At 46.1% G+C, this 26,312-nt stretch overlaps 2 protein-coding genes across 10 annotated transcripts in view; both read right to left on the reverse strand.

The window, feature by feature from the left end:
* LOC310635275 (uncharacterized protein) overlaps positions 1-23,685 on the reverse strand; it is a 36,738-nt gene extending 13,053 nt beyond the window's left edge. Inside the window, exon 1 of the mRNA XM_083354046.1 lies at positions 23,620-23,685. The gene's annotated coding sequence lies outside the window, so the exon portion shown is untranslated. The remainder of the gene's footprint in view (positions 1-23,619) is intronic.
* LOC310635273 (zinc finger protein with KRAB and SCAN domains 5-like) lies at positions 588-24,256 on the reverse strand. 9 transcript variants are annotated; one of them, XM_083354037.1, is made up of 7 exons: positions 23,833-24,256; positions 23,106-23,198; positions 22,458-23,004; positions 22,077-22,194; positions 21,892-21,974; positions 21,037-21,163; positions 588-3,356 (listed from the first exon to the last, which is right to left on the reverse strand). In XM_083354037.1, exons 3-7 carry the CDS (start codon positions 22,869-22,871, stop codon positions 1,741-1,743), a joined length of 2,358 nt encoding a protein of 785 aa, XP_083210163.1. In that variant the 5' UTR covers positions 22,872-23,004; positions 23,106-23,198; positions 23,833-24,256; the 3' UTR covers positions 588-1,740. The 9 variants fall into 9 exon arrangements, with proteins under 9 accessions (XP_083210163.1, XP_083210164.1, XP_083210167.1 ...); XM_083354038.1 differs by lacking the exons at positions 21,037-21,163; positions 21,892-21,974; positions 22,077-22,194; ... (1 more) ...; positions 23,106-23,198; positions 23,833-24,256 and adding exons at positions 3,927-4,053; positions 6,065-6,147; positions 6,252-6,369; ... (1 more) ...; positions 7,279-7,370; positions 8,002-8,140; XM_083354041.1 differs by lacking the exons at positions 21,037-21,163; positions 21,892-21,974; positions 22,077-22,194; positions 22,458-23,004; positions 23,106-23,198 and adding exons at positions 3,927-4,053; positions 6,065-6,147; positions 6,252-6,369; positions 6,627-7,173.
* Positions 24,257-26,312: the final 2,056 nt, after the last annotated feature.

The following is a 26,312-nucleotide window of genomic DNA, read 5'->3' on the forward strand; positions in this document are numbered from 1 at the left end:
TGCTTGGTGCCCTTCCAGACCTCAGCTGGTAGAGTGAAGGACAGGGGAAGCATAATTTCAAACATTCTGACTGTTGGTTCAGTCCTGGCTTTTGAGAGATTTTCTTTGACCAAATATCCCCACTGCAACATTTGGGGGGGAGGGGCAAAATATAATGTGTTATGTAACCCAATAAGATGAAAGTCTGCTAGCATATATAAATGATCTAAAATAGTGGCCACCCACAGTGGAAGGGGGCCATCCTGAGCTATCACAAAGGTGAGTTGGATAAGCAAGATAGCCCAGGATTGGTCCCTGGTGTTTTCCTTTCAAAAAGCCACATCCTCACACCTACATCCTCCTGAACAGCTAAACCATTGGGAACGTGCTAAGTTAGAGGGTTGGGTTGGCCATCTTTCAAGTTAGAGGGTTGGGTTGGCCATCTTCTGTGATGCTATCTCCCAAAACTGCATTGTGAGAAGGTCTGTATTTAGAATGTGCATACAAGACATGGCTTGCCCTGTCCTTCTCTGTAAATCTTTTTTTAAAAAAACCCTGAAGGGACAACTTTCATAGACAGATTTTTGAAACCTTTCAACAGTTAATTATTTTTAAAAAAATTTATTGATTTTCTAATATTACATTCACATATTTGAAAAGCAACGTGGTGGCTGAGTAGTACTATACAATTACATACAGATATCATTAGTACAGATTTCAGTTTGTTACCATAAACGTTTCCTCTTTTTTCCTACATATTTACTGTCTACTTGTAAATTAAAAGACAAGTTTTATCTTATCAATCACACAGAAAATATCTTTGTTACATATATCCATAGTTTTTAGTTTACATATATTCTAGTTGTTTGAACATACAATCTTTTAGGCAATCAATGACGTAATAGATTTTTCAGTTTTAATTTACACTAACATTTACATTTAACTGATATTTATCATTCTTCAACCGATTCATGTCATCCCTGAGGAGGCAATTTGAGGTCCCTTTGGCTGATCGTAAGGCCCGGAAGAGAATCAAAATGGTGAGGGAGCGCAGACAGCCGGTGGCTGAATACACAGAAGAATTCTGGGCCATTGCCAGCAAGATGAACTGGCTGGAAGACATCCGCATTAGCCATTTCAAAGACGGGCTAAACTACGATCTATATGATGCTTGACTGCCTCGAGGAGACCCACACCATCTCGATTACTGGTATGTCCTGGCAGAGGAGGCAGAGATAGATCTACTAAAAAGGGACTGCTGGGGAAAACCATGGGCCCGCCCACCAACCGAGCAAACAGGTGAGCCAGTGAAACCACCGTCCACGGCTAAGAAATCAACAGGCTGTTTCAAATGTGGGAGAGAGGGTCATCGAGAAGCAGAATGTCTCTCAAAAGCCCCTCAGCACAAATCAGAGGCATCACCCTCCAGATCAGGGAAGCCCCAAGGACACCCAAAAGAACCTGCCATGAGGGTAACAGCTGTCTTGCTTAGCAATAGAAATTTTGAGATCAATTGCAGTCATAAGCCGAGGACTACCTGTATTTCTATTGAAGCTCTTCCCACATTTCCTGTATTAACATGGTTTCGCCTAGATGTGGATCTTTCTATGGCAAGTAAGAGTGTAATTTCTCACAAAGTTCTTTCCAAACGCCATGCATTCATTCATAGGGATGCTTCCCCATATGGATCCTTTTATGAGAAATGAGACTTCAGTTCTGAATAAAGCCCTTTCCACACTCCATGCATTGATATGGCTTCTCTCAAGTGTGGATCTTTTTATGAGAGGTGAGATCACAATTCCACCTAAAGCCCTTTCCACATTCCATACATTTATATGGCATCTCTCCTATGTGGATCCTCTTGTGGGAATAAAGATGACTGCTACAAGTAAAGGCCTTTCCACACTCCATGCATTGATATGGCTTCTCGCCTGTGTGGATCTTTTTATGAGAGGTGAGATCACAATTCCACCTAAAGCCCTTTCCACATTCCAGACATTTATATGGCATCTCTCCTATGTGGATCCTCTTGTGGGAAATAAGATTACTGCTACGATGAAAGGTCTTTCCACACTCCGTGCATTGATATGGCTTCTCTCCTGTGTGGATCCTCTTGTGGGTATTAAGACGACTGCTATAAATAAAGGACTTTCCACACTCCATGCATTGGTATGGCTTCTCGCCTGTGTGGATCCTCTTGTGGGAATTAAGGGTACTGCTACAAGTAAAGGTCTTTCCACATTCCACACATTGATATGGCTTGTCGCCTGTATGGATCCTTTTATGAGAAATGAGACTCCAGTTCTGACTAAAGCCCTTTCCGCACTCCATGCATTGATATGGCTTCTCCCCTGCGTGGATCCATTTATGGGAGGCAAGATTCGAATTCCACCTAAAGCTCTCTCCACATTCCGCACATTTATACGGCTTCTCTCCTGTGTGATTCCTTTCATGAGTTCTAAGACAGTGATTATCACGGAAGGTCTTTCCACATTCCTTGCAGGCATATCGTTTCTCCTCTGAATGTGTCTTTTTATGGGAAATAAGATTAGCAGATTTATTAAAGCTCTTTCCAGACTCCATGCACTTATATGGCATCTCACCTGTGTGGATCCTTGCATGAGAAGTGAGACTCAACTTCTTACTAAAGCTCTTTCCACACTCCACACATTGATATGGCTTCTCTCCTGTGTGGATCTTCTTGTGAGAATTAAGATGACTGCTACAAGTAAAGGCCTTTCCACACTCCAAGCACTGATACGGCTTCTCACCTGTGTGGATCCTTTTATGAGAGGTGAGATTCGAATTCTTACTAAAGACCTTTCCACACTCCATGCATTGATATGGCTTCTCCCCTGTGTGGATCCTCTTGTGGTTATTAAGAGTGCTGCTACACGTAAAGGTCTTTCCACACTCCAAGCACTGATATGGTTTCTCTCCTGTGTGGACCCTCTTGTGGGAAGCAAGTTTACTGCTATAACTAAAGGTCTTTCCACACTCCATGCATTTATAAGGCCGTTCTCCTGTGTGATTCCTTTCATGAGTTCTAAGACAGTGATTATCATGGAAGGTCTTTCCACATTCCTTGCAGGCATATCGTTTCTCCTCTGAATGTGTCTTTTTATGGGAAATAAGATTAGCAGATATATTAAAGCTCTTTCCAGACTCTATGCATTTATAAGGTTCTTCTTCCGTATCGGTGCTTGTAGGGTTAGGAAGGAAACTGACCGGAGGAAAGCCTTCTTTAACTCCACTTTGTGATGGCTTTGTTTCATTACTCTTTGGTTGCACTTGATCTGTAAAGCTGTCTTTTCTCTCTGTCAGATGGATCGCTTGGCATTCCTCCTTGCAATTCTTATTCTCTTGCCCGTTAAAGCCTTGAAAAAGAAAAATGAAAACTGTAGCTAGAGTAGGGGAATGACCAAATCTTTTCTTTTGAAATTTAGGTCATCAAAACTGGATGACCTCTGAATGAAAGTAAGCAAAACCTTGTCCTAAACTTTGACCAACCGTGTGTGTCAGCCTGTTTAATGACCTGAGACACTTCCATGGGGCTACAAACTCCCCAAGTTGCTATTGGACACTGTTATAATGCTGGGACAGCAACATACCCACCAACTCCCCAACTTCAATGAAAAACCTCATCTCCACTTGTCTGTCAGACAGAATCTTTGAAAGTCAATACAATTTCTGGATGACAAAAGCTCCCCACCCTCAACTTGGAATGATGCCAAACTGAGAACACAAGTGGGCACATCTCAGTCAGTTTGCTCCAGTGGTGAAGGCACCAGACTAGAAACTGGGTGACTGGGAGTTCCAGTTCTGCCTTAAGAGCGAATGCTGGCTGGCTGATATAAATAAAAAGTGATATTTTCCTATCAGAAATAACATCTAAGCCCCCCACCCATCCCTTCTGTAGAATTCTGAGCACAGGTGGGGGTTCTTACCGAGAGAAGCCAGATTCCTGGAATTCTCCAGCATGACTTCCTCATGGAGTGCCTTTTGGTCAGGATCCAGCCAAGACCACTCCTCTTCGGAGAAATACACGGCCACTTCCTCCAAAGACACAACATCCTGGACAAGGAAACAAGTTTCCCAAGATTAATCTGAGAGTTTTCTTTCACAAATTAAGCAGAGATATCCTATGAACACAACGGACATCTTTCTGCAGAATTCAAAATGAGATCTCACAGCTTTTGGCTGAGGGGACAACTGAAGCACATTGGATCAAGTTGGAAATATTTGGCATGCCTTTCAGTGTAGCCAACTAAAACAGTTTTTTTGCTCAATTGGTAGTTGGGTATTAAACCCACTACTTCTCACTGGCTCCAATTCTTCCTAGAGTGGGCAGAAGGAAATACAGGGGAAATCCATCTGATTTTTTGCCTATGGACTGCTTTATCAACTGAGGGAACAAATTCTTCCCCCCAACTCCACACCTTCGTGGGAGTGTTGGAAGAGCTTGTAATGGTATGTGAGAATGACCCTGGGAGATAGAAAAGAAGATCTCTGGTCAAGACAACATCTGGACAATGAAATCTGAGCCTGAAGCAGGAGGGCAGAGAAAATTTATCAGAAGGGACAGTTACCGTATTTTTCGGACCATAAGACGCACTTTTTCCCCCCAAAAGTGAGGGGGAAAACAAGGGTGCGTCTTATGGTCCGAAGGTGATCCGTATGGCTAGCCCCAACCTCCGCAAGTGGAAAGCAAGGGAGATTGCCAGGAGCACAAATTGGCACGTGCTGAGAAACCGCCGATCTCGCACTCCTGCAATCTCCCTCGCTTGGTTTCAGCTTCCCTTGCTACAAGAGAAAGCAGGCTGAAACGGAGCGAGGGAGATTGCCAGGAACGCGATCTCGCACTGCTGCAATCTCTCTCACTCTGTTTCAGCCTGCTTTCTCTTGTAGCAAGGGAAACTGAAACCACGCGAGATCGCGTTCCTGGCAATCTCCCTCGCTCCGTTTCAGCTTGCTTTCTGCAAGAGAAAGCCGGGCTGCAGGGCCGCCTCCATGGGTACTGCTCTAACACAGAGAAGGAAGGACAAAGAGGGAGAGAAGGAAGGAAGGAAGGAAGGAAGGAAGGAAGGAAGGAAGGAAGGAAGGAAGGAAGGAAGGAAGGAAGGAAGGAACAATGGGAGAGGGAGGGAGAGAGAGAAAGAGAGAGAGAGAGAGAGAGAGAAAGATAGGGAGAGAGAGAAGGAAAAAGAAATAGGGAGGGAGAGAAAGAGAGAGAGAAGGAGAAAGAAAGGGAGAGAAATAGAGGGAGAGAGAGAAAGAGGGAGAGGGAAAGAGAGAGGGAGAGAAAGAGGGAGAGAGAGGGAGAAATAGAGGGAAAGAGAAAAATAGAGAAAGGAGAGGGAGGGAAAGTGAGAGAGAAAGAGAGAGGGGGAGAGAGGGAGAGAAAGAGAAGGAGAAATTAAATTAGTAACATGATTGTTAAGTGAATCTGGTTTCCCCACTAACTTTGCTTGTCAGAAGGATGCAAAAGGCGATCACATGACCCTGGAACAATGTGACCATCATAAATATGAATCAATTGCCAAGCATCCAAATGTAAATCACATGACCCTGGGGTGCTGCAATGGTCATAAGTGTGAAAAATGATCATAAGTCGCTTTTTTCAGTGCCATCGTATCTTTGAACAGTCACTAAGTAAATCATTGTAAGTCGAGGACTACCTGTACTTTATCATTTTTTTCCTTTTTGGGGGGGATGTCAAGTTTTTGACACCTTGCTGGGCGACTTGTGGTACTCGGACATTGCCTTGTCCTAAAAGTGGTACAATGGATGAAAAGGTTGAAAAGCCCTGTTTTAGTATACTGATACTATTTGGTTCAGAATAATTTTTTTCTTGTTTTCCTGCTCTAAAAACTGGGTGCGTCTTATCGTCAGGTGCGTCTTATGGTCCGAAAAATACGGTAAGTTAAGCCAAGTGTGAATTTTCAATGATATGATCTAAAATTTGTCTTGCTTGGAAAGAGCAACATTATACATTAGAAACAGCAACATTACACATTGAATATTATACAGAATAAAATTAAACCCATCCAAGGTTCATGGACCTTTCCGATATTTCTCCTCCTACCTGAGGCAGAGGTTCAGCCACTCTTTCAGCTCCACCACAAAGAGAAGGTGGTTCTAAAAACACTATGGACAGCCTTCTATTATCTGTGAGATAGAAAACAGTGGAAGCAGAGAGATTTCACTCAAGATGAACAAAACAATCACCTGGATGTCCAAACCTCACATCACATGAAAAGAACTTCGGTTACCTAGTGTGGTGTCCTGACTTTGACCTTTCTGGAAGCTCTCCCTGAATAACAGCTCCTGGGAGGATTTGGATGAATCTTTCCACCCCTGGGGATACTCAGTGATAGCTTGCAAGGACTTCTGGACAAGACGTGACATGAGAAAGAAGGGACAGAGACAGAAATGAATTATCAGGATTGAACACGCAACCTAACAGACCCCAATGTCCATAGATTAAGCTGAAAAGTGACAATCCAAGAATTGCCCCAAATGCATCCTCTGGAAGAAGAATAGAACAATGGGTCTTAGGAGTTCATAATCCCAGAAAATTCTACCAGAGACACATTGACAAATTCAGAAAGATTTTCTTTGGAACTGACATAATTACATTCTCACACCTGCAACTCTTCTTGCATCTTCTCAGATTCCTGGCTCAGCAAGAAGCCTTCGGCCAGGGCCACCGCCTGGGAACTGGTTTCCACTCCACACTCCCGCACCCATTTCTCCATCTCTGGGGGAAGGAAAGCCAGGAACTGTTCCAGAAGCACCAGGTCCAGCATCTGGGCCTTTGTGTGTCTTTCTGGCTGCAGCCACTGACAGCAAAGGCGGTGAAGATGACTGCAAACATCTCGGGGACCTCTTCCCTCCTGAAACTGCACTACTCTGAAGTGACAGCATTGGACCTCTGAACTGTTGGCTTCCTCTTCTTGGCTCTTCTGCCCAGGATTTACCCCATTCTTCCCACAGCTCCAAGGCAGAGCAGCTGCAGTGCCTTTTCCAACTCTTGAATCTGCTGGGCTTTCTCCCTCCATCTAATGCAGCACCAAAATGAACTGATCTCCCCAGGTCTTCCTAATCACAAGGGGTCTGTTCAATTCTCCTAATGCCATTCAGGCCTCTTCCCTCACAAGATACTTCAGTCTCCAGTGGAACCAGCTTATGTATCTGAAAAGCAAAACACAGGGGGTTGCAACAGGGTGACAAATTTGAATACTGAGCATCCTTCTCCATAAATAAACAAATCAACAAAAGAAATTCTTATGAACCCACCAATGTCTGGGAAGATGGGGGTGGGAATCTTATCAGACAGACTCATTTGTTTCTGGAAGGTTCTGTAGCACTCTTCTCTTCTTGCTCAACTTCTATCAAGGAATCAAAATACCAAATAAATACATTTAAAATACATTTTGGGTTTCTGTTTCTGGAAACAGAATATTTATATCAAATCGTTTCTGTTGCTGCCTAGAAAGAACTACCCTTTTCACAATCCAAATTATAAACGTCTGCAGTTACAGGAAAATTCACGTGAGTGCCTATCTAAATCAATTTAGCAAGGAGGTTAATCAACATTTGAATTTCTAGTAAAACATAAGGCAGCAGAACCCCATTAACCTCGTGGCCCAAACTCCTGGGTCAGGGGAAGGCAACCTCGGCTCTTTTATGGCTCATAGCTGGCTCAGGAATTCTGGGAGTTGAAGTCCATGAGTCCTAAAAGAGCCAAGGTTCCCTTCCCCTGTCCTGGGTGAACTCCAGAAGCCAGAATTAACAAACCACCATCCAATGCACCGTCGCCGGCAGAGCCACCAACGGATAGTGAGGCAAGGAGGAAAAGGAGGAAACCGAGTTCCAGTCCTTACACACCTCGCACTCAACTCTTGACACGTGGAACTGTAGCCTTGTGTACAACCCAACAAGAGGAACTCAATGAAGCTTTGCATACTCCACGCACGCCTCCAGCATCAGAGGAAAGCCCCCTCCTCCCCCTCCACTCACTCTGAGTCACGTCTGGATCGCCCCCCGTGCGGGGATTCCTCACGGCCTCTTGGCCCGCTGGCTCAGCCTAAGGGCCGCAGCGAAGGGGAGCAGAATCGGACACGGCAGAAAAGCGATCCCAGCCTTTCCCGCAAGTACGAAAATGCCTCGAGATGGCGGAAGAGCGAGGCGCATGCTCAGTTCCCTCCGGAAGGGGACTGCCCATCCCTTCCAACCGCTGCCGAGGGAGACCCCTGGTGGACGCTCTGCGCTATGCCAAGGGATCCTGCAAGGGCGCCGAAGGGGGCCAGGGATAATGGGTGTGGGATTGGGTCTCTCTAACGTCTTACCTTTCTAAATATGATTGTAGGTTTAGAGCTTCTTAATTTCTGGGAATTGCGTGTGATTTCTGAACACTGAGGAAAACTTCGTTGAAGCTCAAAAGTCATTTTCCTCAAGAGCAGCCTCAGAAATTAGCAAAACCCTTAGTTGTTCTCCTCCTCCTCCTCCTCCTCCCGTGTTTAAGGTGATTCAGGCAGGCTATGGATGGGAAACCCTCCCTTTTCCCTCATGTTAAGAATTCTGGGAGCTGAATTGGCTTTTCTGACTCGTGGACTTCACCTCCCGGAATTCATGAGCCAGCATGGCTCAGCTTGGAAGGTCTCCCTTTCCCCTCAGAATGGCTGGCTCAGGAATTCTGGGAGTTGAAGTCCACGAGTCATAAAAGAACCAAGGTTGCCCACCCCTGGACATGGGCAACTATAAATCAGCATGGCCTTATCGCTCGCCGGCCACCTCAGTCTGGTGATCACAGCATTGTAAGAGTTAATGAAATGCTGTTCCTTATGCTTGGTGCCCTTCCAGAGCTCAGCTGGTAGAGTGAAGGACAGGGGAAGCACAATTTCAAACATTCTGACTGTTGGTTCAGTCTTGGCTTTTGAAAAATTATTTTTGACCAAATATCCCCACTGCAACATTTGGGGGGAGGGGCAAAATATAATGTCTTATGTAACCCAATTTCAGAACCCACTTCAATCCACAACTTAAGAAAGAAAGACTCTTGGAGACAAGATTATCCAAGCAGGAACATTTACTAAAATATAGATGATAGAGGGTATAATATACAGCAGGCATGTCAAACTTGCGACGTCACATTACGTCGCACGACATATTGGAACTTTTTCCCATTGCCGAAAATGGGATGGGCGCGGTTTCTCCATGACGCTCCGGCCCATGGGCCGGCAGTTTCACACACCCCGATATACAGGATCTGAAGAATCCCCTCACAAATCAACATTTTTAAAGTGTCCCCAAGCAAACTCCACCCCTCAGTTTATTCGGTCAGTTCCGGATCAGCCAAGCTCCAGGTGGCAAGCCCCTCATGGGACAAAATATGATTGCAGTTTTAGAGCTTCCTCTTCTTAATTTCTGGGAACTATGTGTGAATTGTGAACACTGAGGAAATCTTTGTTGAAGCTCAAAAGTCATTTTCCTCAAGAGCAGCCTCAGAAATTAGCAAAACCCTTAGTTGTTCTGCATGCACCTCAGGAGATCCCCTCCTCCTCCTCCCATGTTTAAGGTGATTCAGGCAGGCCATGAATGGGAAACCCTCCTTTTCCCTCCTGTTCAGAATTCTGGGAGCTGGAACTCAAGTCAGGCGTTATTCTCCACTCGCTTGGGATGACCAGCCTTCCTTGAACGGTAGCATGAAATCAGCCTCTCCTCATTCATTCCCACCCCAATAAAATAAAATTTGGAATGGGGCTCTTGCTTGTCTTAGGGATGAAGCCTTTTCCTGCCCTTTCTTTGAGCGAGAAGTGGCTCTGATGCTGAGAAAAAGATGTGTTTCTGCCTAGTTTTGAGCCTTTTCCATGTGAGGTAAATGTGAAAACCACTAGACCACAAAAAACGATAGGCATGGGCAGGGGTTAGCAACCTTGCCTGTTTTATGACTCATGGACTTCAACTCCCAGAATTCCTGAGCCACCATGGCTCAGCTTGGAAACTCTGCCTTTGCCTCAGCATGGCTGGCTGAGGAATTCTGGGAGTTGAAGTCCACAAATCATAAAAGAGCCAAGGTTGCCCACCCCTGGGCATGGGCAACTATAAATCAGCATGGCCTTATCGCTCGCCGGCCACCTCACTCTGGAGATTACAGCATTGTAAGAGTTAATGAGATGTTGTTCCTTATGCTTGGTGCCCTTCCAGAGCTCAACGGGGGAAGCACAATTTCAGACACATATTTGAAAAGCAACGTAGTGGCTGAGTAGTATTCAATTACATACAGATATCATTAGTACAGATTTCAGTTTGTTACCATAAACATTTCCTCTCTTTTTCCCTTCGTATTTACTGGCTATTTGTAAATTAAAAGACAAGTTTTATCAATCACATAGAAAATATCTTTTACATATATCCATAGTTTTTAGTTTACACATATTCTAGTTGTTTTAACATACAATCTTTTAGGCAATCAATGACCTAATAAATTTTTCAGTTTTAATTTCCACTAACATTTAAATTTAACGTTTGATATTTATCATTCCCAAGATTTTTAATATACTCCCAATTCATCTATCACCATTCCTCACAAAATCTTAATATTCAAAATACACATCCCATCTACTTAACTTCTCACCCTCTATGTCAACAAATTAAGGATATGATATCTGTCAGAATCCATTTATATTCCATTCCTAACTCTATATATGTGCAAACCTAAATCTCACCCCCTTACTAGACTCTGCCATTCCCAAGGAGGGGAAGAGAAGATGTTAATTGGCCATCCCTATAGACCCAAGGTTGTTTATTCAGCCTGCCTGGAGGCCATCACAAAGACCAGGGAAGAAAACCTTTGAACTAAGAAGAACAGAGGGGTGGGATTCTGGCTTGTATCTCCAACTGGAATGTGAAGGGGAGGAAGTAACAATGTTGTAAATGTACATGTTTCTTTTTTCCCACAAGGGGTTTTGACACATAGAACTCAACTGATCCGAAACTGACCAAATGGTCTGAGGGGAGGGATTTTTACTCGGGGTCACTTTAAAAGTATTGATCTGCAACACAGTTTCCAGATCCTGTCTGGATTATCCACTGTCAACCATGTTTTAGTAAAAGTTCCTGTTTGGACAATCCTGTCTCCCAAGAGTTCTTCTTTCCTAAGATGTGGATTGGGGTGGGTTCTAACATTAGACAGGATCTGCATTAAGAGTCAACCTGGAAGGGAGAGCCTTACCGGGGGACTTTGCAAAAAATACAATGTCTAACGATGAGGCAAGGGACAAGGAAAGCCCCATGGAAAGGGAACTTCCCCCTGAACAAAACCCCACCAACGATCAGAGGCTGAAGCGTCATATTCCTCCGGGGAAGAGGTGGTGGAGACGCGTGACCGCAAACCACAGTGGTCGATGGGCGTTGGAAGGAAAAGCAAGTGGGAAAAGGCATCAAGGAAAGTGATCCTGAGGCGGGAGGGCCACCAAGCAAAATGGAGGTAAGAGATGGAGAGCTCCCTGCACGTCAGTGAAGAGGAGTGGATCCTAGAGAAAGCTATTGACCTGATGAAGAAAACCCTTAGCTCACTAAGAGAGGAGAAACCTCAATACCGCAGCCACAGCAGTGCCTGAGGCCACAACTGGACAGTGGGAAGGATCCGGAACCTGCAACACCAAGGCCGTCCACTGGACCAGGAGCTGCCGCCTCAGCAGCACCCACCCCCTGCCGAACCACAGACGGGGATCAGGATGGGGGCAATACCACCCGCTGCGCAGACACGGATCCATTCTGAGGCTACCACCCCTGGAAGCAAAATTCAGGGGAGAGCCACCACGCTTGGGGTTTTTCCTAACACATGTCCTCAGCTATATGGAAGAATATGGACGGGACATCCCCAGTGACAAAGCCGGCATCCGCATCATGCAATCCGCCCTGGACAGACCGGCCACAGACTGGGTGGTGAACTTGCATGACTCCAACGCCCCAGAACTCAACAACTTCAACCGATTCCTGTCATCCTTGAGGAGGCAGTTTGAGGTCCCTTTGGCTGATCGTAAGGCCCAGGAGAGAATCAAAATGGTGAGGGAGGGCAGCCAGCCAGTGGCTGAATACACAGAAGAATTCCGGGCCATTGCCAGCAAGATGAACTGGCTGGAAGACATCCGCATTAGCCATTTCAAAGACGGGCTAAACTACGATCTATATGATCCTTCAATGCAGTAAAAGTGCTACACTCAATTTGCCAGCAAATTTGGAAAACTCAACAGTGGCCACAGGATTGGAAAAGATCAGTTTACATTCCAATTCCAAAGAAAGGCAGTGCCAAAGAATGTTCAAACTATCGCACCATTGCACTCATTTCTCATGCTAGTAAAGTCATGCTTAAAATCCTACAAGCTAGACTTCAGCAGTATGTGGATCGAGAACTACCAGAAGTACAGGCAGGATTTCGAAGAGGCAGAGGAACTAGAGATCAAATTGCCAACATACGCTGGATCATGGAGAAAGCTAGGGAGTTCCAGAAAAACATCTACTTCTGCTTCATTGACTATGCTAAAGCCTTTGATTGTGTGGATCATAACAAACTGTGGCAAGTTCTTAAAGAGATGGGAGTACCAGACCATCTTATTTGTCTCTTGAGAAACCTATATGCGGGTCAAGAAGCAACAGTGAGAATTGGACACGGAACCACTGATTGGTTCAAAATTGGGAAAGGAGTCCGGCAAGGCTGTATACTGTCGCCCTGCCTATTTAACTTATATGCAGAGCACATCATGAGAAAGGCAGGGCTAGATGAATCAAAAGTTGGAATTAAGATTGCCGGAATAAATATCAACAACCTAAGATACGCAGATGATACCACTCTAATGGCAGAAAGTGAAGAAGAACTAAAGAGCCTCTTGTTGCAGGTGAAGAAGGAGAGTGCAAAACTTGGGTTGAAACTTAACATTAAGAAAACCAAGATCATGGCATCTGGCCCTCTCAATTCCTGGCAAATAGATGGGGAAGAAATGGAGGTAGTGACAGATTTTATTTTCCTGGGCTCCAAGATCACCGCAGATGGGGACTGTAGCCAAGAAATTAAAAGACGCTTGCTCCTGGGGAGGAAAGCCATGGCAAATCTAGACAGCACACTAAAAAGCAGAGACATCACCCTGTCAACAAAAGTGCGTATAGTCAAGGCTATGGTCTTCCCAGTTGCAATGTATGGCAGTGAAAGTTGGACCATAAGAAAGACTGAGCGCCAAAGAATTGAGGCCTTTGAACTGTGGTGCTGGAGAAGACTCCTGCGAGTCCCTTGGACTGCAAGGCGATCAAACCGGTCAGTCCTAGAGGAGATCAATCCTGACTGCTCTTTAGAAGGCCAGATCCTGAAGCTAAAACTCAAATACTTTGGCCACCTAATGAGAAGGAAGGACTCACTGGAGAAGAGCCTAATGCTGGGAAAGATCGAGGGCAATAGAAGAAGGGGACGACAGAGAATGAGGTGGCTGGATGGAGTCACTGAAGCAGTAGGCGTGAGCTTAAATGGACTCCAGAAGATGGTAGAGGACAGGAAGGCCTGGAGGAATGTTGTCCATAGGGTCGCGATGGGTCGGACACGACTTCGCAGCTAACAACAATATGATGATTGACTGCCTTGAGGAGACCCACACCATCTCGATAACTGGTATGTCCTGGCAGAGGAGGCAGAGATAGATCTACTAAAAAGGGACTGCTGGGGAAAACCATGGGCCCGCCCACCACCCGAGCAAACACGTGAGCCAGCAAAACCACTGTCCATGGCTAAGAAATCAACAGGCTGTTTCAAATGTGGGAGGGAGGGTCACTACGAAGCAGAATGCCTCTCAAAAGCCCCTCAGGGCAAATCAGAGGCATCACCCTCCAGGAGACCAGGGAAGTCCCAAGGCAACCCAAAAGAACCTGCCATGAGGGGTAACAGCTGTCTTGCTTAGCAACAGAAATTTTAGGATCAATTGCAGTCATAAGCCGAGGACTACTTGTATTTCTATTGAAGCTCTTCCCACATTTCCTGTATTGACATGGCTTCGCCTAGATGTGGATCTTTCTATGGCAAGTAAGAGTGTAAACCAGAAATCTTTGTATTGGGGATTATTAACGATAATCTCAGTAAAGCATCTCTCTACTTATTAGTCCATATCTTAACCGCAGCAAGACTGGCATATGCCCAAAAATGGAAAAGAAAGGAAACACCCACTGAAGAAGAAATAATAGATAAAATTTTATCCTGCACTGAAATGGACAGGTTAACCCTAGAGATCAAAAATAAGAACGAAACGGAGTATTATGAAATTTGGCAAAATTTGTACAATTGGTTAGAGTTAAGGAGGACTGCTAACATGAACATTGTTTCATTGGTTGATAATGTAAGGATTTTTTATTAGCATCTATATAATGGAAATAACTGAAAGATACGTAAATATAACGCTCAGGAGTGAATGACAGTGTACTAAAAAACCCAACAGATCTCATAAGTAGTTTTTTATACTTTGTCCTGTTATAGATTGTATTTTAGGTTTCTGTTATTTCTTTCTGTAACATAAGATAATACTCAGGGCTTTTTTTCTCATAGAACACTCAGAACGGAGTTCCGGCACCTTTTCTGGATGGAACCTTGTAGGGTAGGCAAGGTGGGTTGTATTTATTTATTTATTTATTTATTTATTTATTTATTTATTTATTTATTTATTATTTATTAATTATATTTTTATACCGCCCTTTTCACGAAGGTCTCAGGGCGGTGTACAGGGCAATAAATACAAAACAGGATACAAAAGTTAAAAGCGATTAAATAAATGCCCAAGGTTAAAACAATAATTAAGACGTATTAAAACCCCAACCCCCGCCGTGGGGGTATGGAGCCAATTAGATGGTACCGCCCCAGACACTTAATGGATCCTGATAGATTCCAAGCGGCGCTGGGGTCCCCACCTGCCTCCATTGCTCACAGCTCGGCGGATGCCTTAGTGGAAGCCTGGGAAAGGGCAGCCACTGAGGCACTTGACCGGGTTGTACCCTTGCGGCCCCTGACCCGGCGCAGATCCCAGCGAGCTCCATGGTTCTCCGCGGAGCTCCGGGAGATGAAGCGTCGGAAACGGGGCCTAGAGAGCTGTTGGAGGTCTAGCCGATCCGAACCCGACCGGTTGCGGTTAAGAACCTATATTAGGTCTTATCTCGCAGCGATGAGGGTGGCGAGGTGTAATTACTTCTCCACCCTCATCGCGTCCGCAGATAATCGCCCGGCCGCCCTGTTTAGGGTGACTCGCTCACTTCTTAATCAGGAGGTGAGGGAGGATCCCTTGCAGGGTCGTGCCGAGGAATTTAGTCAACATCTGTCGGATAAAATCGCTCGGATTCGGACCGGTTTGGACTCCAACTGGGCAGAGTCAGGCGATCAGGACACGGGCAGTCTTGTCAATGTTACCTGGGAAGAGTTTGATTCTGTGACCCCTGATGAAGTGGACAGGATTATGGGGAGGCTGAGCTCCTCCACATGTTTGTTGGACCCTTGCCCTTCCTGGCTGGTTTATGCAGCTAGGGAGAGGACACGAGGCTGGCTCCAGGCGGTTATATCTGCTTCCTTGAGTGAGGGTTATTTCCCCACCGTCTTGAAGGAGGCGGTGGTGAGACCTCTCCTCAAGAAGCCTGCCTTGGACCCAGCTGTATTGAACAACTTTCGTCCAGTCTCCAACCTTCGCTTTCTTGCGAAGGTTGTCGAGAGTGTGGTGGCGCATCAGCTCCCTCTGGTCCTGGATGAAGCGGATTATTTGGACCCCTACCAATCGGGTTTCAGGCCCGGGTACAGCACGGAGACGGCATTGGTCGCTCTGGTGAATGATCTCTGGAGGGCTCGGGACAGGGGATATTCCTCTGTCCTAGTCCTATTAGACCTCTCGGCGGCTTTCGATACCATCGACCATGGTATCTTGCTGCGGCGTCTAAGGGGATTGGGAGTGGGAGGCACAGTTCTTCAGTGGTTCTCCTCCTATCTCCTGGGACGCTCGCAGTCGGTGTTGGCAGGGGGGCAGAGATCGGCCCCTAGGTCTCTCGTTTGTGGAGTTCCTCAGGGGTCGGTTCTCTCGCCTCTCCTGTTCAACATCTATATGAAACCGCTGGGTGAGATCATTCGTGGTTTTGGAGTTGGGTATCATCAATATGCCGATGATACCCAACTTTTCTTTTCGACCCCAAACCACCCCAGTGATGCCCTCGCTGTGATGTCCCGTTGCCTGGAGGCGGTTCGGGTCTGGATGGGGAGGAACAGACTTCAACTCAACCCTGATAAGACTGAGTGGCTGTACATTCCGGCATCCCGGGACATTCAAAATGTTCCATCTCTTTCTATGGGGGGTGAGTTCTTACCCCCCGTGGATAGGGCTCGCAACTTGGGAGTCCTCCTAGATTCATGGCTTACCCTGGAAGATCATATAGTGGCCGTGACTAGGGGGGCTTTCGCCCAGGTTCGCCTGGTGCGCCAGTTGCAGCCCTATCTGGACCAGGATGCCCTGTGTACGGTCACTCATGCGCTCGTGACTTCTCGCCTTGACTACTGTAATGCTCTAGAGCCCCCTCTACATGGGGCTTCCCTTGAAGACCACTCGGAGGCTCCAACTGGTACAGAATGCGGTCGCGAGAGTTGTCTTGGGAGTTTCCCGGTACTCCCATGTTACACCTTTGCTCCGCGAGCTGCATTGGCTACCAGTTGTCTTCCGGGTGAGGTTCAAGGTCTTGGTCATGATCTTTAAGTCCTTACATGGCATGGGTCCGGGTTACCTCAGGGACCACCTGCTACCGGCGTCAACTCCCCTCCGCCCTGTGCGTTCCCACAGAGAGGGCCTCCTCAGGGTGCCTCCGGTCAGGGAATGCCGACTGGTGGCCCCCAGGGGGAGGGCCTTCTCTGTGGGCGCTCCGGCATTATGGAACCAACTGCCGGTGGAGCTCCGGATGACATCAGACCTCCGAACCTTCCGTTGCGGCCTGAAGACCCACTTATTTGAATTAGCTGGTCTGGCCTGATGGGGGATTATGGGTTTTTAAATTGTTGTTTTTAGTATTGTATTATTGTTTTTTAACTGGGCACTGGTTTAATCTCCTTTTAACTTTTGTATCGTCATTTATATATGCCCTGTGAACCGCCCTGAGTCCCTAGGGAGAAGGGCGGTATACAAATCAAATTAAACCTAAACCTAAACCTAACCCATCAGACCAGGTCAGATTGCTCAAATAGATACGTTTTTAGATCGCGCCGGAAAGACCGAAGGTCGGGGGCCATCCGGAGCTCAACCGGCAAGCGGTTCCATAGGTCTGGCGCGCCCACAGAGAACGCTCTCCCCCTGGGGGCCACCAATCGACATTCTTTGATCGGAGGCACCCTGAGGAGGCCCTGTCTGTGGGAGCACACTGGACGGAGGCAGGTTGACGCCGGCCGCAGGTGTTGCCATAGGTAATCCGGACCCATGCCATGTAGGGCTTTGTAAGTCATTACTAACATGTGTGACATGTGTGAGTTCCGGCACCTTTTTCTTTTACAAAAAAAGCACTGATAATACTAATAGTAGTGTTGTAGCTAGGGAAGTTGAATCATATCCATTTTTGTTTTTAAATGTGTATTTAATAAAACTGAAAAAAGAGTGTAATTTCTCACAAAGCTCTTCCCGCACACAATGTATTCATTCATATGGTTTCTTCCCCATATGGATCCTTTTATGAGAAATGAGAGTCCAGTTCTGAAAGAAGCCCTTTCCACACTCCATGCATTGATATGGCTTCTCTCATGTGTGGATCTTTTTATGAGCGGTGAGATCACAATTCCACCTAAAGCCCTTTCCACATTCCACACATTTATATGGCATCTCTCCTATGTGGATCCTCTTGTGGGAATAAAGATGACTGCTACAAGTAAAGGCCTTTCCACACTCCATGCACTGATATGGCTTCTCTCCTGTGTGGATCCTCTTGTGGGTATTAAGACTACTGCTATAAATAATGGCCTTTCCACACTCCATGCACTCATATGGCTTCTCGCCTGTGTGGATCCATTTATGAGAACTCAACTTCTTACTAAAGCTCTTTCCACACTCCATGCATTGATATGGCTTCTCCCATATGTGGATCCTCTTGTGCTTATTAAGAGTGCTGCTACACGCAAAGGCCTTTCCACAATCCATGCATTGATATGGCTTCTCTCCTGTGTGGATCCTTTTATGACAAGTGAGATACGAATTCTGACTAAAGAACTTTCCACACTCCATGCATTGAAATGGCTTCTCCCCTGTGTGGATCATCTTGTGCTTAGTAAGACTGCTGCTACACGTAAAGGCCTTTCCACAATCCATGCATTGATATGGCTTCTCTCCTGTGTGGACCCTCCTGTGGTATTTAAGATGACTGACATAACTAAAGGTCTTTCCACACTCCATGCATTTATAAGGCCGTTCTCCTGTGTGATTCCTTTCATGAGTTATGAGACAGTAACTATCACGGAAGATCTCTCCACATTCCTTGCAGACATATCGTTTCTCTTCTGAATGTGTCTTTTTATGGGAAATAAGATTAGCAGATTTATTAAAGCTCTTTCCAGACTCCATGCATTTATAAGGTTCTTCTTCCGTATCGGAGCTTGTATGGTTAGGAAGCAAACTGACCGGAGGAAAGCCTTCTTCAACTCCATTTTGTGATGGCTTTGTTTCATTACTCTTTGGTTGCACTTGATCTGTAAAGCTGTCTTTTCTCTCTCCCAGATGGATCGCCTGGCATTCCTCCTTGCAATTCTTATTCTCTTGCCCGTTAAAGCCTTGAAAAAGAAAAATGAAAACTGTAGCAAGAGTAGGGGAATGACCAAATCTTTTCTTTTGAAATTTAAGTCATCAAAACTGGATGACCTCCGAATGAAAGTAAGCAAAACCTTGTCCTAAACTTTGACCAACCGTGTGTGTCAGCCTATTTAATGACCTGGGACAATTCCATGGGGCCACAAACTCCCCAAGTTGCTATTGGACACTGTTATAATGCTAGGACAGCAACATACCCACCAACTCCCCAACCTCAGTGAAAAACCTCATCTCCACTTGTCTGTCAGACAGAATCTTTGAACGTCAATAAAATTTCTGGATGGCAAAAGCTCCCCCACCCTCAACCTGGAATGATGCCAAACTCAGAACACAAGTGGGCACATCTCAGACAGTTTGGTCCAATGGTGAAGGCACCAGACTAGAAACTGCATGACTGGGAGTTCTACAGGGAGTGCAGAATTATTAGGCAAATGAGTATTTTGACCACATCATCCTCTTTATGCATGTTGTCTTACTCCAAGCTGTATAGGCTCGAAAGCCTACTACCAATTAAGCATATTAGGTGATGTGCATCTCTGTAATGAGAAGGGGTGTGGTCTAATGACATCAACACCCTGTATCAGGTGTGCATAATTATTAGGCAACTTCCTTTCCTTTGGCAAAATGGGTCAAAAGAAGGACTTGACAGGCTCAGAAAAGTCAAAAATAGTGAGATATCTTGCAGAGGGATGCAGCACTCTTAAAATTGCAAAGCTTCTGAAGCGTGATCATCGAACAATCAAGCATTTCATTCAAAATAGTCAACAGGGTCGCAAGAAGCGTGTGGAGAAACCAAGGCGCAAAATAACTGCCCATGAACTGAGAAAAGTCAAGCGTGCAGCTGCCAAGATGCCACTTGCCACCAGTTTGGCCATATTTCAGAGCTGCAACATCACTGGAGTGCCCAAAAGCACAAGGTGTGCAATACTCAGAGACATGGCCAAGGTAAGAAAGGCTGAAAGACGACCACCACTGAACAAGACACACAAGCTGAAACGTCAAGACTGGGCCAAGAAATATCTCAAGACTGATTTTTCTAAGGTTTTATGGACTGATGAAATGAGAGTGAGTCTTGATGGGCCAGATGGATGGGCCCGTGGCTGGATTGGTAAAGGGCAGAGAGCTCCAGTCCGACTCAGACGCCAGCAAGGTGGAGGTGGAGTACTGGTTTGGGCTGGTATCATCAAAGATGAGCTTGTGGGGCCTTTTCGGGTTGAGGATGGAGTCAAGCTCAACTCCCAGTCCTACTGCCAGTTTCTGGAAGACACCTTCTTCAAGCAGTGGTACAGGAAGAAGTCTGCATCCTTCAAGAAAAACATGATTTTCATGCAGGACAATGCTCCATCACACGCGTCCAAGTACTCCACAGCGTGGCTGGCAAGAAAGGGTATAAAAGAAGGAAATCTAATGACATGGCCTCCTTGTTCACCTGATCTGAACCCCATTGAGAACCTGTGGTCCATCATCAAATGTGAGATTTACAAGGAGGGAAAACAGTACACCTCTCTGAACAGTGTCTGGGAGGCTGTGGTTGCTGCTGCACGCAATGTTGATGGTGAACAGATCAAAACACTGACAGAATCCATGGATTGCAGGCTTTTGAGTGTCCTTGCAAAGAAAGGTGGCTATATTGGTCACTGATTTGTTTTTGTTATGTTTTTGAATGTCAGAAATGTATATTTGTGAATGTTGAGATGTTATATTGGTTTCACTGGTAAAAATAAATAATTGAAATGGGTATATATTTGTTTTTTGTTAAGTTGCCTAATAATTATGCACAGTAATAGTCACCTGCACACACAGATATCCCCCTAAAATAGCTATAACTAAAAACAAACTAAAAACTACTTCCAAAAATATTCAGCTTTGATATTAATGAGTTTTTTGGGTTCATTGAGAACATGGTTGTTGTTCAATAATAAAATTAATCCTCAAAAATACAACTTGCCTAATAATTCTGCACTCCCTGTAGTTCTGCCTTAAGCACGAATGCTGGCTGGCTGACTTTGGGCCAGTCTGTCTCATGACACAGCATTGTTGTTAGGGGAAAAATAGGAAGGAGGAGGAGTAGTACTGGGTGTGTCTACCGCCCTGAGAAAAAAATAACAAAGGTGGGATATAAATAAAAAGTGATATTTTCCTATCAAAAATAACATCTAAGCCCCCCACCCATTCCTTCTGTACATTTCTGAGCACAGATGGGGGTTCTTACCCAGAGAAGCCAGATTCCTGGAATTCTCCAGCATGACTTCCTCATGGAGTGCTTTTTGGTCAGGATCCAGCTGAGACCACTCCTCTTCGGAGAAATACACGGCCACTTCCTCCAAAGACACAACATCCTGGACAGGGAAACAAGTTTCCCAATTAACAGATGATCCCAAGAATAATCTGAGTTTTCTTTCACAAATTAAGCAGAGGAATCCTATGAACACAACGGGCATCTTTCTGCAGAATTCAGAATGAGATCTCACAGCTTTTGGCTGACGGCACAACTGAAGCACATTGGATCAAGTTGGAAGTATTTGGAATGCCTTTCAGTGTAGCCAACAAAAACAGGTTTTTTGCTCAATTGGTGTGGCCAACAAAAACAGGTTTTTTGCTCAATTGGTAGTTGGGTATTAAACCCACTACTTCTCACTGGCTCCAATTCTTCCTAGAGTGGGCAGAAGGAAATACAGGGGAAATCCATCTGATTTTTTGCCTATGGACTGCTTTATCAACTGAGGGAACAAATTCTTCCCCCCAGCTCCACACCTTCGTAGGAGTGTTGGGAGAGCTTGTAATGATATGTGAGAATGACCCTGGGAGATAGAAAAGAAGATCTCTGGTCAAGACAACATCTGGACAATGAAATCTCAGCCTGAAGCAGGAGGGCAGAGAAAATTTATCAGAAGGGAGAGTTAAGTTAAGCCAAGTGTGAATTTTCAATGATATGATCTAAAATTTGTCTTGCTTGGAAAGAGCAACATTATACATTAGAAACAGCAACATTACACATTGAATATTATACAGAATAAAATTAAACCCATCCAAGGTTCATGGACCTTTCCGATATTTCTCCTCCTACCTGAGGCAGAGGTTCAGCCACTCTTTCAGCTCCACCACAAAGAGAAGGTGGTTCTAAAAACACTAAGGACAGCTTTCTATTATCTGTGAGATAGAAAACAGTGGAAGCAGAGATTTCACTCAAGATGAACAAAACAATCACCTGGATGTCCAAATCTCACATCACATGAAAAGAACTTCGGTTACCTAGTATGGTGTCCTGACTTTGACCTTTCTGGAAGTTCTTCCTGAATAACAGCTCCTGGGAGGATTTGGATGAATCTTTCCACCCCTGGGGATACTCAGTGATAGCTTGCAAGGACTTCTGGACAAAACGTGACACGAGAAAGAAGGGAAGAGTGCAGAGAGAGAAATGAATTATCAGGATTGAACACGCAACCTAACAGACCCCAATGTCCATAGATTAAGCTGAAAAGTGAGAATCCAAGAATTGTCCCAAATGCATCCTCTGGAAGAAGAATAGAACAATGGGTCTTAGGATTTCATAATCCCAGAAAATTCTACCAGAGACACATTGACAAATTCAGAGAGATTCTCCTTGGAACTGACATAATTACATTCTCACACCTGCAACTCTCCTTGCATCTTCTCAGATTCCTGGCTCAGCAAGAAGCCTTCGGCCAGGGCCACCGCCTGGGAACTGGTTTCCACTCCACACTCTCGCACCCATTTCTCCATCTCTGGGGGAAGGACAGCCAGGAACTGCTCCAGGAGCACCAGGTCCAGCATCTGGGCCTTTGTGTGTCTTTCTGGCTGCAGCCACTGACAGCAAAGGCGGTGAAGATGACTGCAAACATCTCGGGGACCTCTTCCCTCCTGAAACTGCACTACTCTGAAGTGACAGCATTGGACCTCTGAACTGTTGGCTTCCTCTTCTTGGCTCTTCTGCCCAGGATTTGCCCCATTCTTCCCACAGCTCCAAGGCAGAGCAGCTGCAGTGCCTTTTCCAACTCTTGAATCTGCTGGGCTTTCTCCCTCCATCTAATGCAGCACCAAAATGGACTAATTTCCCCAGGTCTTCCTAATCACAAGGGGTCTGTTCAATTCTCTTAATGCCATTCAGGCCTCTTCCCTCACAAGATACTTCAGTCTCCAGTGGAACCAGCTTATGTATCTGAAAAGCAAAACACAGGGGGTTGCAACAGGGTGACAAATTTGAATACTGAGCATCCTTCTCCATAAATAAACAAATCAACAAAAGTCTTATGAACCCACCAATGTCTGGGAAGATGGGGGGCGGGAATCTTATCAGACAGACTCATTTGTTTGGGGAAAGTTCTGTAGCACTCTTCTCTTCTTGCTCAACTTCTTGCTCAACATCCAAGGAATCAAAATATTAGATGAATACATTTAAAATATGTTTTGGGTGTCTGTTTCTGGAAGCAGATTCATTATATCAAATCGTTTCTGTTGCTGCCTAGAAAGAACTACCCTTTGCACAATCCAAATTATAAACGTCTCCAGTCACAGGAAAATTCACGTGAGTGCCTATCTAAATCGATTTAGCAAGGAGGTTAATCAACATTTGAATTTCTAGTAAAACCTAAGGCAGCAGAACCCCATTAACCTCGTGGCCCAAACCCCTGGGTCAGGGGAAGGCAACCTCGGCTCTTTTATGGCTCATAGCTGGCTCAGGAATTCTGGCAGTTGAAGTCCTTGAGTCCTAAAAGAGCCGAGGTTCCCTTCCCCTGTCCTGGGTGAACTCCAGAAGCCAGAATTAAAAAACCACCATCCAATGCACCGGCAGAGCCACCAACGGATAGTGAGGCAAGGAGGGAAACGAGGAAACCGAGTTCCAGTCCTTACACACCTCGCACTCAACTCTTGACACGTGGAACTGTAGCCTTGTGTACAACCCAACAAGAGGAACTCAATGAAGCTTTGCATACTCCACGCCCGCCTCCAGCATCAGAGGAAAGCCCCCTCCTCCCCCTCCACTCACTCTGAGTCACGTCTGGATCGCCCCCCGTGCGGGGATTCCCCACGGCCTCTTGGCCCGCTGGCTCAGCCTAAGGGCCGCAGCGAAGGGGAGCCGAACCGGACACGGGAGAAAAAGCAAAGGCGCTTCCAGCCTTTCCGGCACCTAAAAATCTGCCTTCTGATGGCGGAAGAGCCAGGCGCATGCTCAGTTCCCTCCGGAAGGGGACTGCCCATCCCTTCCAACCGCTGCCGAGGGAGACCCCTGGTGGACGCTCTGCGCTATGCCAGGGGATCCTGCAAGGGCCCCGAAGTGGGCGACGGATGACGGGCGTGGGATTGGGTTTGTCTAACCTCTTGCCTTTCTAAATATGATGGTGTCATCTATACACCATCCTCAAGAGCAGCCTCAGAAATTATCAAAAAACCTAATTGCTCTGCATACACCTCAGGAGTTCTCCTCCTCCTCCTCCCGTGTTGTGGATGGGAAACCCTCCCTTTTCCCTCATGTTCAGAATTCTGGGAGGCGAAACTCAAGTCAGGCTTTGTTCTCCACTCACTTGGGATGACCAGCCTTCCTTGATCGGTGGCTTGAAATCAGCCTCCCCTCATTCATTCCCTCCCCAATAAAAGAGAAAATGGTATGGGGCTCTTGCTTGTCTTAGGGATGAAGCCTTTTCCTGCCCTTTCTCTGAGCGAGAAATGGCTCTGATGCTGAGAAAAAGATGCGTTTCTGCCTGGTTTTGAGCCTTTTGCCTGTGAGGTAAATGTGAAAACCACTAGACCACAAAAAACTATAGGCATGCGCAGGGATAGGCAACCTTGGCTCTTTTATGACTCATGGACTTCAACTCCCAGAATTCCTGAGCCAGCATGGCTCAGCTTGGAAATTCTCCCTTTCCCCTCAGTATGGCTGGCTCAGGAATTCTGGGAGTTGAAGTCCATGAGTCATAAAAGAGCCAAGGTTGCCCACCCCTGGGCATGGGCAACTATTAATCAGCATGGCCTTATCGCTTGCTGGCCACCTCAGTCTGGTGATTACAGCATTGTAAGTGTTAATGAGATGTTGTTCCTTATGCTTGGTGCCTGTTCTGTCGTGCGTGCCACGTGTAAGAACCAGGAGACAACAGTCAGGGTTTATCTCTTTATTGAATACAAGATGGAACTGGAATCTTTCCCCCCAGGTGCCCTCTTATAGCTTTTCCACATCCACGCAGAAAGCCAATCCACTGGCTCTATTTTCCCGCCAGACAGGTGACACCCAACCCAGTGTCCTTTTTTCCCCGCCGGACAGATAGACCAATCGGTCGCCTGACCCATGTCACCAGGTATGGGGGTGGCATACACAACACCCCTCCCTTCCCAACGTGAACAATACTACACTACAATTTTTCTAACTCCTACTTTTACTTTTCCACATAATCCCTCAGGTAAGCTGGGGTTTTGTGAGTCTTGGCCGGGTACCTTCCCGGTTGCCTTTCCGACCCAACTTCGCACCCTTGAGTTGCTTCTCTCGGCATTGCCTGGTTTCCTTCCCGCGACTGCGCTGAGGTAGATTTGACTGAGGTAAGTCCCGCTGGTACTGCGTCATTTTTGGCTTCCGTTGTCATTGAACCGCGTGTTGTTGTTGTTGGCCTTCTTCCTGGGTGATGTGCAACTGGCTTCACTGCCTGAGCTTCTGACGATTGTGGACATACTGGTGGTGGTTCAGGTGGACATACTGGTAGTGGCTCAATACTCCGAGCCTTGGGCTATTGTGTAAGGCCTTCTTGTTGTTCCTGGGAACGGTTCTCTGGTGCCCGGTTCCTCAGCTGGTCGATATGTCTTCTGACCTGCCTGTCCCCTTCCCCCTCAATGATATAAGATAAGGGTCCTGTTTTGTCCACTACCGCTCCCTCCATCCACTTCTCCCCCCTGCCATAGTTCCTGGTCCACACTAGATCCCCTATGGCCAATGTCCTGGCTGTGTTGGCCTGTTCTGCTTCCGCGGCCACTCTATCTGGATGAAGTCTGTCCAGTTTGGTTATCAGCCTCCTTCCCCAGTGCATCTCCGCTGGGCTCTTACCCGTCGCTGTGCAGGGAGTGATGCACCAAGAATTGAGCCAGTCTCTGATGCCAATCGCCAACAATGATCCTCCGCGGTGCATCCTTTGTAGATCTTATGTTCCTCTCAGCCAAACCATTACTGGATGGGTGGAAGGGTGAAGCCGTTGTGTGTCTAATCAAGTTGGCCTTGAGGAAGTCTTGAAATTCGGTGGATGTGAATTGAGGGCCATTATCAGATACAATTACATCAGGTAACCCATGAGCCCCCTCAGCTCCTGTATGGTCTTGGCAGATGTCATCCTTTTCACAGGCACCACCTCGAGTAGCTATCTACGACCACTAAAAATATTTCTCCCTGGAATGGTCCGGCGTAATCTATGTGAATCCTGGACCATGGGTTGTGAGTGGCCTCCCACCTGTGCACTGGAGCATGTGTCTGTTCTGGCTGGATCTCTGACA

This window comes from Vipera ursinii (genome assembly GCF_947247035.1).
Source record: "Vipera ursinii genome assembly, chromosome: 2".
In the NCBI taxonomy this organism is placed as follows: domain Eukaryota; kingdom Metazoa; phylum Chordata; class Lepidosauria; order Squamata; family Viperidae; genus Vipera; species Vipera ursinii.

Bases quoted from the DNA above. Each gene is read 5' to 3' on its own strand.
- LOC310635273 (XM_083354041.1), bottom strand. From the start codon at position 7,040: ATGGAGGGAGAAAGCCCAGCAGATTCAAGAGTTGGAAAAGGCACTGCA. The intron at 4,054-6,064 runs GTAGGAGGAGAA...TTCCTTGTCCAG, and splicing joins TGGCTGAACCTCTGCCTCAG to GATGTTGTGTCTTTGGAGGA. The intron at 3,357-3,926 runs GTAAGAACCCCC...TTCTTTTTCAAG, and splicing joins CAGGAATCTGGCTTCTCTCG to GCTTTAACGGGCAAGAGAAT.